This window comes from Pseudonaja textilis, chromosome 9, assembly GCF_049901715.1.
Source record: "Pseudonaja textilis isolate UNSWEBS1 chromosome 9, rPseTex1.2, whole genome shotgun sequence".
NCBI classification, from domain to species: Eukaryota; Metazoa; Chordata; class Lepidosauria; order Squamata; family Elapidae; genus Pseudonaja; species Pseudonaja textilis.
In genome coordinates this window covers 10,480,746-10,492,582 of record NC_141998.1, presented here as the reverse complement: position 1 = coordinate 10,492,582, position 11,837 = coordinate 10,480,746, and the positions used below count along the sequence as shown (strand labels likewise).

General features: G+C 38.7%; 1 protein-coding gene across 1 annotated transcript; it reads right to left on the bottom strand.

The window, feature by feature from the left end:
* Nucleotides 1–4,178: 4,178 nt before the first annotated feature.
* On the bottom strand, nucleotides 4,179–10,016 carry STAR (steroidogenic acute regulatory protein). Its single transcript, XM_026717251.2, has 7 exons — nucleotides 9,630–10,016; nucleotides 7,360–7,473; nucleotides 7,112–7,239; nucleotides 6,650–6,808; nucleotides 5,611–5,795; nucleotides 4,641–4,734; nucleotides 4,179–4,310 (listed from the first exon to the last, which is right to left on the bottom strand). The coding sequence occupies exons 1-7, from the start codon at nucleotides 9,691–9,693 to the stop codon at nucleotides 4,194–4,196; spliced, it is 861 nt and encodes a 286-aa protein (XP_026573036.1). The 5' UTR covers nucleotides 9,694–10,016; the 3' UTR covers nucleotides 4,179–4,193.
* Nucleotides 10,017–11,837: the final 1,821 nt, after the last annotated feature.

The window sequence follows — 11,837 nt, the reverse complement described above, 5'->3', positions numbered from 1 at the left end:
TTTGTTTCCTAAAGAATCTAGAAACTTTGCTAAATACGATACTGTACATTGCAGTTTTGAGAGAATGTGCTATCACCCATAGATTGGGTATGAAAATAAGTTTAAAGGGCAACAAGCTTTAAAGCCATTTTATGCCATAAAACATTTCTGTAAGATTGAAGTTTAAATCACAAACTACTATCCCACTGACTATAAACACTGTTAATGATCTTTAGGAATGACATTCAGACACTGTAGTAAAAAAAAAATGTTTGAATTAAGTTATTTGAACTAAGCCTGAATGTGGGGCCAATTCTTTCTTATTGCATTCCAATTCACAAATGGAGAAAAGAGATATAGTAACAAAACCAAATTTTATGAAAAAGGAACAGAATATGATCCTGAAGATCATATTGAAGTGATGGCAGAAGAAGCATATCTTAAATCTTGGTCGGTGGGTGGGAGGGAGGGATGGATAGATAGGCAAGCAGGCAGACTGGTAGACATAATTTTATTAAACTTTTTAAATATAAAATACAAATGAAAATAATGAACAGAGAAATGGGTAAAGAGAAAAAGGAAGCAAAAATGTAGAGGAAAAGAAAAAAAAGTGATTCCAACTTTTTTTTGATCCAATAAATTATATAGTAGAGTTATAATCACTACTTTTACATCTGTACAGTTAGTGAGTATTAGCCATTTGTATAACAGCAACCTATTTGAATCATTAACATCCAAAGTCAAAGTTTCATTTTCTTCTCTTTTGAAGAAGTCTAGAAACAGTTTCCAAGTGAAAACAATGCTAGATGTATTCTTCTCCTTAATTAAAATAGTTAACTTTGTTACCTCTGTCAGTTCTATCACATTTTTCTATTTCCTTTGGTTTTTATAGTGAAATTTAATTAGATGCAGAGCATGAGATGCTCCTTTGAACAAAGTACACACAACATACTTTATTTTATTCATTTTTCTTTTTTTATTCATACAGCGTAGATTCATGAAATTATAACCACAAAGCTGCTGCTTTGTTAGATTTAAAGCACTAATTTTAATTTGTAGCTACATCTTTGCATTGCTCAGATCATGGAAAATACTTTTTCATGTACGTTAAAATGCTTACGGGTAGTCCTTGACTTACAACAATCCATTTAGTGACCATTTGAAGTTACAATGGTGCTGAAAAAATGTCTTATGACCATTTCCTACACTTATGACCGCTGCAGCATCCCCATGGTCACCTATTCAAAATTTGGATGCTTGGTAACTGGTTCATATTTATGATAATTACAGTGTCCTGGGCAGTGGTGAGATTCAAATGTTTTTACTACCAGTTCTGTGGGCGTGGCTTGGCAGGGGAAGGATACTGCAAAATCTCCAGTCAGAGGTGGCATTTGCTGGTTCTCCGAACTACTCAGAATTTCTGCTACCAGTTCTCCAGAACTGGTCAGAACCTGCTGAATACCACCTCTGGTCCTGGGTCACGTGATCCCCTTTTGCGACCTTCTCACAAATGAAGTCAATGGGGAAGCCAGATTCACTTAATACCTGTGTTACTAACTTACTTACTAACTTAAGTGATCCATTTAACAACTGTGGCAAGAAAGGTCGTAAAATGGGGCAAAACTCCCATAACCAATGGCTCGCTTAGAACAGAAATGTTGAGGTCAGTTGTGGTTGTAAGTCAAGGACTACCTGTACTATAGTGTTAGTACACCGGATTCTCCATACATTTCAAGATAGGTTGGTTGATTGGTTGAAGTCATGAAAACCATGAATCAGAAACACTTCACACATCTTAACTAAAATAAATAATTAAATAAAATGCCTTTGCAAACAAGGGGGAGGGAAAATAAATATTGACAGGCTGGATTTCATAGATGGCTATGGGAAAGACTTCTTGGTTTGATTTAACCTTGCTAGTGACTCCTGGAGTTAAAGGCCAAATGAAGTCATAGTAGATGCTCCTTAACACTTAAAACACGGGTTTTTAACATTTTAACTAGCATTCATCCTTTTCTTTCCTCCAACAAGCTGAGTAAAGACCAATCTCTGATGTAGAAGTTTGTTGTGGGTTCAGATTCCCCACTGGTGATAAACTGGTAGAGTAGAGAAAAGGGCAACATATGGAGGGAATTAGAATAAAGTTATCATTTTATCTGCTACAGAAGCTGAATTAGATTTTTGAATTGTTGGTAATAAACGGTAGCACAAGTATGTTTTTCTAGTAACAGCCACTCCCCCCCAAAAAATCCTCTTTGCTATTAAAATAGTGCAGAACAGACTTTTTCAGATTCATTACAAGCAGAGACAAAGCTTCTGCAATATATAATAAGGGTGGAATAAGAGTTACTTAGCAAGTAAATAGCAGTGTTGCAAATCCTTGAAACAGAGTGTGCTTTTTATTGTGAACTTTTGGAGGGCATAATTGTTATGTGGCTTTTAAAACGTAAGCTACCATCAGCTCTGGTGTTTAGTGATGTTATCAGACAAGGACTATCTACCAATTTTGGTTGATCTGGGGGAAAAACAAGTAACTTTTCACCCTTCCTTTTAGACTAAAGTTCAGACAAAATTGGGTAGCATGTTTGAAAAACCTAGGCAGAGCTGACATCAAGAGTGAGCAACAATGTGTATCTATCACAGTGTTTTTCAAACTCCATACTGGCTGGCAAATTCTAGGAGTTGAAGTCCACATAGCTTAAAGTTGCCAAGATTAAAAAATACTTATCTATTTTACTTGTCAAGAATGGGTGGATTGTCTTCATTGCTAATCTTTGGAACTTCCCAGTTTATCTATCTTCAAAGAAGAAAATAGGAACAGGTGGAAAACAATAAGTGATTGGTTTCTTGGGCCTTCAAAGGGCAGCAAACAAATCAGGCAGAAGATGGATATGATGAGACAGATCTACTTTCCAACAACAATTAGGCATTGACCATAATTTAATACTATGCATAGTCTCCATTCCCATGTCACTCTTAAATTGAATCCATGAAGGCTTAGTGTTCCATAAAAGCATCAAAAGAACATTAGTTGACCAGATCAACCAATGGAGTTACTTTAAACTTAGCTCTAAATAAAGCCAATATTGCAGAGTTCAAAGTATATCTTGGGAACTAGTGACCCTTGAATTTAATCCTTAACCTTTCCCAAGATTTAGGAGCCACATCATGGTAGTTAAAAAGTCTTTCCCCTAGAAGGGGAAAGAAGGCAGGTGGAGCATCCATCTGAATCTTCCATTGGTAGTGGCATCCTGGCTTGGAAAAAGGAGGTTGTAAATGATGGGAAAGGACATAACAGCTAACTTTGTAACACCTAGGGGGGATTGTAAAAATAGCTGCAGTGATACAACCCCAGCTGATCATCTGCTGCCAAATTGGGATGAGTCAAGTGACTAAGAGAAGGTGATCACCAGCATCTTTTAACTAAGATATCACTCTGGATATGATACTTCTTTCTGTAAAAGTATTTTGGAGCAGCCTTTCTGCAGGTCAGACTAACTGTCCACCTAGCACCGCTTATTGGCATAATTCTCCAAATCCTTTTGCAAAGCTCCTTCTCATCTCTTGGTTCCTGTCAATTGCTTTGAAATGAAGAGGTTACAGATCAAACCTGGCACGTTATAAGTAAGTAGCCAAGGTAGGTTAACCTACTCTAAGCACACTGAATACTAAACCAAGTACAGAGAGCCAGTGTAGTATTGTCCAGGTGAAACAGTAAACTGTTCATCAAAGATGCTGGTTCTTTCCTCTCTTAGTCTTGAACTCTAGTTGTATTCTATTGTAGCCTATAACGTAGGCTCCAGCAGCCTTCTCAATATAGTTTATCTTGCCTTATGTATTTCAGAATTTAGACGTTGATAAGAAATAAGATGCAACATGTTGCCCATCAAGCAATTGCTAGCCTTTTGAATCCCAGCAAACTACATGGTTGATGCCACCATTGATATCACTTGGTATCACCTTCAGTGCCTGCTATACCTAAGCCAGATACCTTATTCTGCCAGAGTCCTGAACACAAGCTTTGTGCAGCTCTTTCTAAGGGGAGGCTCTTAAACATAAGGATGCAACCTAAAGGAAAGAAGTCTGCCTCTTAGCAGGAGAGAGTGTGGTAAGCATCAATTCTCTGGGATTGTCTTCAGTATTCAGTCAGTGATTCATGAGCAGCTGGAGTCAGAGCATCATCCAGGAACAATTGCCAAGAAGGAACATTTCTTTTAGCATCTGAGGGCTTGTGCAGATATAGATTTGGTCAAACGATTCCGGAGGTGGTTAGCAAAATCCATTTGGGTTTGAGAAAGAACTTGGTTGATCAGTGTCTTTGGAAGCCATCCCTGGAATTAAAAAATAAATAAATAGTGGGGATGTTAAACCAGGTTGCTATGCAATTAGAAGTAGACTTAAGCTCCATGTCAAGAAAAAGAAACTTAGTAGTTCAGCAGCTTCTGGAGAGCTGCAATTTGGGAACTATAAATTTCGTAAATTTATTAAGCCTGCATTAAGGAGTTTTATGTTTCTGGCCTGAAATTTGCTACTGGTAAGTTTCAATTATGAAAACAGAAGTTGATTTCTTCGCCAATTCTCTATGTACACATTTAACATGGAAGTGTTTTTATAAAAGTAATGTTCACCATAATTTAACCTGGTTTGCGCTATATCTTTACCTTTAAATCAATGCTGAGAAGCCAAGTTAACTTGGTTTGTGAGGGATTTCCTAGAACTGGACGAAGAACCATGCATGTGGGGCCATTTTCCGCTCTGCAGTAAAGAAAAAAATAGTTAAGCAGAGGCCCAAGAACGACATGGAACAACACAGCCAAAGTTCAGTTCTTTATATGTTTACATTCAACAGACAGAATCTTGCCAGATTAAACCCTTACTACTTACAGCCAGGATTGGGTTTCTACCGGTTCTGTCCACCTCTGTAGAACTGGTTGCTCCGAAGAGCAGCAGATATAGAACCAGTTGTATGCTGCTGTTGTGTCCCACCCGCCCGCCTGGGCTCTTACCTTTATTTCCTGCTTTTTCAACTGCAGCTGCTTTGCGCGACATAGCTGCAGTTGAAAAAGCAGGAAAAGGGGGCTTTTCCAACCACTGCGCACTTGCATGCAGCACTGCTCAGCTGTCCAGGCAGCTCAGCAGGTTGTAAACTGAACTCTCACGACTTGCACATGCAACGCTAATAGATCCCATCCCTGCTTACAGCCTAATGGATATACCCTGGGAGAGTTTAGGGAGTGGCTATCCTTTCTCCCTCTGTCTTTGATCCAGCTCTGGACTGCATTGCTTCTTGTCTTGCCCCCTCCCTCCTTGAATGTGCTCCTTTCTTCCTGGGAAACTACCATTTTATCAAAGTCCATCACATCACCTCCCTCTCCATTGACACTATACCTCACATCATCATGTCATAGCTTATTTAACCCATTGGCTAAGAGAAGATGTCAGATATCTCATTAGTAACTATATTAGGTCTTAGGGGTAGCGTTTCTCACCCTGGTGCTCTCTACATGTGTTGGGTTACAACTGTAATTTAATTTACTGAGGCAAGTTCTGATACAACTTTAGCTGGAAGGACTAGATTTGGGCATCTGTTCTGTAACTGAACTATGTAATATAAGTAAAGGCAAGAGATACCTGATAACTCCTTTTTGTTCTGGCATGGCGGCATAGGTGGTTGACATGCCAGCTAAGAGGCATGTAGAGCCACGCCGTTTGGAACACCGGACACTGACAAAGTCTCGTGGACCAATTACGTTGCCAGGAGTTGCTGCTGAGGTTTCATGAGTGATCACGGTGTCTTTGCCAATCTTCTGGAGAATCTATGAAAAGATGGCCATTTTAATAATAATAATAATAATAATAATAATAATAATAATAATAATAATAATGCCTATCAGGTTGTTGGGAAGGACTTAATAAATGGATAAAAATTCTGAACATCTGGCTGATTGTGCAACAGATCATTAAAAAGTCAAAGCAAAATTTTTATGGAGAAAGAAAGTTGGAGCATTTCAAAAAATGTAGAATGAATACAACTTTGGATCACAGGTTAAAGAGTCAATGCCATGGAAGAGGCAATAAATGTATTCCCTCACCTGGAGGGAATGAGACACTAGAAGTGAGTTTCTCATCTTGCCTACATTTGGGAGCTGTTAGCTTGTAATTGCCCCAACACTATCTCAGAAGCTGGGGCATCTCTGACTATACACAGCCAATATATTGAAGGAAATTTCCCCCAAAAGAGTGAGAGAGAGAACACATTGAAAGAGTAGGTAGCTGGTGGAGAAACTAATGCTGAGCTCAGCCCCTAGCTGTTGCAAATATTACTTTTGCACTTTCATTTGCTCATGTTAAAAGTAAAGCTTATTATACATCGGGGTTTTGTACTTGAGAGTCTCCAAATGTTGCTGAACTACAGTCTCCTGCAACCGAAGCCACTGTGGTCAAGAATGAAGGATGCCCAGAATTATGATTCAACATCTAGGGAACAGGATCTCCCAAACTTCACTGAATATTCTACAGCAATTTAACTCTAGGTATAATTATACTTTATTACTGAAAAATATTACTATTTTGCTTCTAAAAGTTTTGAAAGGCCCACTAAAGCAAAACACATGCAACCATGCAACTTTTTCTCATTTCCAAAAAGGGCCTCTACCTGCAGGAGCCTTACCTTGATTTCTTTAATATTCGGATTCCAGTCTCCCATCTGCTCCATCTTTTCCACTAACTCATCATAGACACAATCCAGGGGTTGATCAACCACTACCTCAAGCTGGAAAACCTTCCCCACATCAGGCAACACTTTGCTCAAGACTTTGTCACCATTGCCCTGTAGAAATAAGAGAGTTGATTTAACTGGAAGGTATTAATGGGATACATAGGCACTCTGAGACAGCCCCAGCTGCACAACTGTTGTGTTGTACACAGGGCCATCCTTGAAGCCCCACGTTCATCTAGCTGAGCTAAGAGGCCTGGATTAAATTGTACTTAAATGAGTGGATTTCTGTTGTGGCTCATAATGCTACAACCAGCCATTTCTTATTGCCTTTCAACTGTTTCTACTTTGTAGCAACCTGAATTTCATCACTATGTCATAATAGATAGCCTGCTCTTGTAAAACTGTTAAGCGTACCATCACTGCCTCCGTTTTCCAGCCGTCTTTTTCTCCAAGAATATTCAGAGACTTCTGGATAGCCTCCTCTCCTTGCTTGATGTAGGACATCTCCATATCACTGAAAGGGTTCTCTTCCAGCCTTGAACCTGCACAATTCAATTAGATTTAAGAAATAGAAATCAAAGAAAGTACAATCTTCTGTCATCACCACCAGCACATTCAAACAGGGAGGTCCTTTCTGGGAAGAAAAATCACATCCTACTTGCCTAGAAGAGAACTCCTTCTGTGTACGTTGTTGATCCACTGGGTAGGGCCAGGCCTGGAAAATGCAACTTTCTTCAGTTCCTGGACAATAGCTACAGCTGCTTGTCTTTTCAAACCTAAGAGGAAGAAGTCCCAACATTATTGGGGGTGGAAAGAAAAGGAATTCTTACTCTGATTGCTTCTTCACCCTCTATGAGATTATGAACAATGTCTTCGTATCCTGTAAATGTGTTGAGACTACAACACCTACCATCCTCAGCCAGCACAGTTTCTAGGTGGGCAATGTGTGCTGTTGGTTGCACATCTGTAGAGGGAAGCCATGAAAAGCTTTGATTCTGAATTTTCCAGAATTTTGGAGAAATGAATCCTGCACTGAAGAACAGAAGTTTCTGTGCCTCCAGTTGCAGAAAATCCTCAGTTTCTTTCTGCTGCACTTTAAAATAACTGCACATTTATTTGGATAAAAGTGCACCCATAATTTGGTATTCTGCTTTTTTATTTTTAAATAATAATTCCGTGTAAGGAGAAGTCCATACAGTTTTTCTGTCTTCTGTGTTTGCACAATTGGCTTAAATTGATTATTAAATTAATCTTTGGCCTGGTGGGATTGTTGTTTAATACACAACCAAACAAGCTAAATTCCAAAATGTGCCATAGCAGACCATAATTCCACTTCTGATTTTGATAATATATAGCAGAGTACTTAAGGTAAGGTTAATACAGAAAAGAAAATTAATGTACTGTGGTTAAAAAGAGGCATGTGAGTTACTGAAAAAGGCAAGGCAGAGCATGGTTCAGATAAAACAACCTCCTTGCTTAAGTTTAGCAGATCTGAGTCTGGTCAGTGGCCAGATGGGAGTCTGCTTGCAAACCCCATTTTTTTTTTCATCTTGAGATCCAAGATGAATGAAAAGTAGAATATAAACATTCTGGATGATTTCAACTAATATAATTGCCTTAAGTACAGTAATTCTCAGTCCTGCTTTTGAGCCATTGTTTGGTTCCTAATAATTCTTATGTGCCATATTTGACCAATTGTAGGGAAAGAAGGAAGGCATTTTTCTAAAATGCAAATCAATGGTAATCACAAAACTAGCTAGAGCCTTAGGAGGAGACAGAGTTGGTTTATCACCGTCCTCAATGGTCCCACAATAGTTTTCCTTCCAAGCTGCTGATAACCTCAGAAGGAGAGACTACTTCTGGCACTACAATCAACATAAGAACTGGTACCCCTCAACACATGACTTTGGAAAAGCCGTATGATACTAACCACTAAGTCTGCTGATAGTGAAAGCAGAGCTGGTCTAACAGTGGTTATTGTAAGGATGGAGAAAAAAGAAAGAAATAAAACACTTAACTGCCAATGCACAAATCTTAGGCTATCAATAGGCAGGAAGAGTTTGCCCTCACCAACATCATGCAAGGCAGAAAGCAATAGCTGACATGTTTCTCCACTAGAAAAACTGTTTCTGAATAGTACAGAAACACTATTCTCATGTGCATCTGAGGGGCTGTTGTAGGTAAGGGTGCTGACTTAGTGGCATATGATCTGAATTTGCAAAACATTTTTCTGTTGCTCAGTTTACGTGTAGCCGTTCTGCATTTCATCTGGTGTCCAAAACATAACACTTGGGCCATGATAAATTGGCAGTGAGAAGAATGCAAGCAGTACCTTCAAAGGGAAGGTGTATTCCCTATCACTGTCATTCTCCTTTATTCTCTCTATTTGCACTCCACTCCTCCACTCCAACTGGATCCTAACAATTTCCCAAGCTAATTTGAAAAGGGAAATAACTTTATGATGTGCTTAAAGCATGGTTCTGCCTTCATTGTACCTATGCTGCTTCATAAAACAAAGCACAAAGGTAATCCCAGGAACTAACAGATTAGCATTTCAACTCTGTCAGAAAATCTTTGCAGGCTACAGGGACCCATCCTGCCTATCTGGAAAAAAATTAACTTTCCATCAATCTTCCACCTTCAAATTGTATCTGTTACTGTTCATGAACACCTATTGATTTGGCTTGATCCATATTGATTTCCAAAGCAAAAAAAGAACATAGGTGCTTCATTATGGCTCAGGAAGAAAGCATTAGTTTTGGCTGCAGAAAGGATCAGGATCAACCTTCTCAGCCTATCCTGTCTTCCAAAGAGCTAAACACAGATGGCCAGCCTGAACCATTCAAAAGATTTGTCCTGAGTTCAGCTACCAACCCTCAAAATATAGTCTCCAGTTTTCTCTTGCTGTTCAAGCATTGTTATTCATCCTTACCTGTCATGTTGGGCAAGTGTCGGTAGGAAATTCCGGCACAAAGCTTGAATGTTGCTGGCAGCATCGCAAGAGTCTTTTAAGTCTCAATGGATTCCCGTTGATATCCTCTTGTCTTTGAGCTCTGGGAGCTATTGTTGTCACTGGAGGCTCTGCTGGTCTCTGCCCTTAAATACAGCTGATGAAGGATGCTGTTTTGTCAGCTGGGAGATAAGGAAAGACATCACTTACAGCAAGCTGGCTGATGCCAAGGCCATTCTCGTCTTCTCTGGAGTTAGGGGGCGGGGGTGGTAGGGACAAGTAGGAGGCATTGAAATTGCAAGGGAAGCTCCACCCAAGGGCAGACTGCACAATCCCCGAAGGGTTTAAGCCAGTTTATCTCCTTTTGAGTTTGCCAGATGTTCTCCAGGCAGAGTCTCTGTGCTTCGAATCAGTCCTACCAACCAAAGCTTTTCTCTCTATCCTTTTCAGCAAAAATCTACTTTGGATGCTCCTGTTAAGGCATAACTGGTTGAGAAAGGGAGTATAGTAATTGGTAACTAATTCAGGACTAGAGTATAGAGAGGCAATGAAATAAATTCCTGCACTAGACGCAGTTCATTATCAGTCCAGTTATAATTCAGATTGGGTAAATTGCAAGGTTCCTGCCATGGGAATATTATGATTCTGTTATTCCATGCATCAATATGCTTCCATTATATAAAAACAGCGTGCCCCAAGTTTATAAAGTGATCCAGGAAAAATAAAGCATAGTCAGGAAAACAAGTATAACCGTGATGAAAAATAATGTGATAATAATGGAGAGACACATCAAAGAGTTAGCTGGACTTTGAAGATCATTACGTTCCATTCCTTGCTCTATGCAAGATTTGCAGAAAAAAATAAAAAGGAACCAAACAGAGATCATTAATGATTAAAAAGCAGGAATGAAAACTCTGAGAACACGCTGAAATTGAATTTAAGTATTTAGAGGCCTTTATCTGAAACCAATGTATAAATGCCTCAAATCTTTATCATTATTTATAAAATAGAAGCACACCCAGAATACAATCCTGATACAATAGAGAATGATTCTGTGCCATCCCTCAAATATTTGGAATGTTCTTAATTAGTTTCTCTTAGTCATTAGATGTGGCTTTCAGGAGAAAATCAGTGTTGTCCAAAGACCTTTCCATGATATAATTTTTAAAGGGCAGCCTTCTTAAAAAAATAACATAACACCCTTAGTGGGATGAAACTTTTTCTTGTGTTTATTATAATGCACTTCCTGATTTACTCTGTATCGTCTGCTATAATAATCATATGCTCATATAATAAGAGAAACAGGAATGATTAAGCTAAGGTCCTTCACTTTTACTGTTCTATTACTCTGCCACAGAAGGGGGCAGTTCCTATTAGAAGAAGATACAAAATGCTAAGGAAACTCAGACCTGATTAAAATCTCAGATCAAAAGAAAAAAAAGGATTCCAGAAGAAGTCAGTTAACTACAACCAGTTTTATGACATCATCAGGAATTGAACTGAATATTAAAATAATCAAATAAACTCGTGGTTTCATCATCTTTCAATCTTAGAGGAAGACAAAGCAAATCATTTCTGCAAATGTATGTGGAGATTCTCAGTCATCCAAGTCATGGTTGTCCCAAAGATGGTTTTTTCAAAAGGCAACTAGACTTTGTTTTTCCTTGAGGACATTTTGCTTCTCATCCAAGAAGCTTCAACTGAAGAAGCTTCTTGGATGAGAAGCAAAACATCTCCAAAGAAAAACAAAGTCCAATTGCCTTTTGAAAAAGCACTTGGGACATTTCTATAAATGTAGACAAGAAAACGGCATGGTCTTGTTGTCCATGTCAAGACTGAGTCAAGTCTTTAAGGAGTCAAGATGGTCTCAAACGCACAACTATTTTAATCCTCTATTCTTCAGATTAAAAAAAAAATCTTGTATAAAATTCTGTTTGTCAATGGAAGTTGGGATGTCAGCCATTGTTCTTTTAGAAATTAAAGATGTAATTCAATTCACTTTTTATCCTTACAACAGCCAGAACTCCAGGTAGTTCTCAACTTATGACCACAATCGAGTCCAAACTTTCTGTTGGTAAGCAAGACAGTTAAATGTGTTTTGCCCATTTACAACCTTTATGGGCTGCTGTTGTTAAGTGAATCTCTGCAGTTAAGTCAGGAACACAGTTGTTAAGTAAATCTGACTTCCCC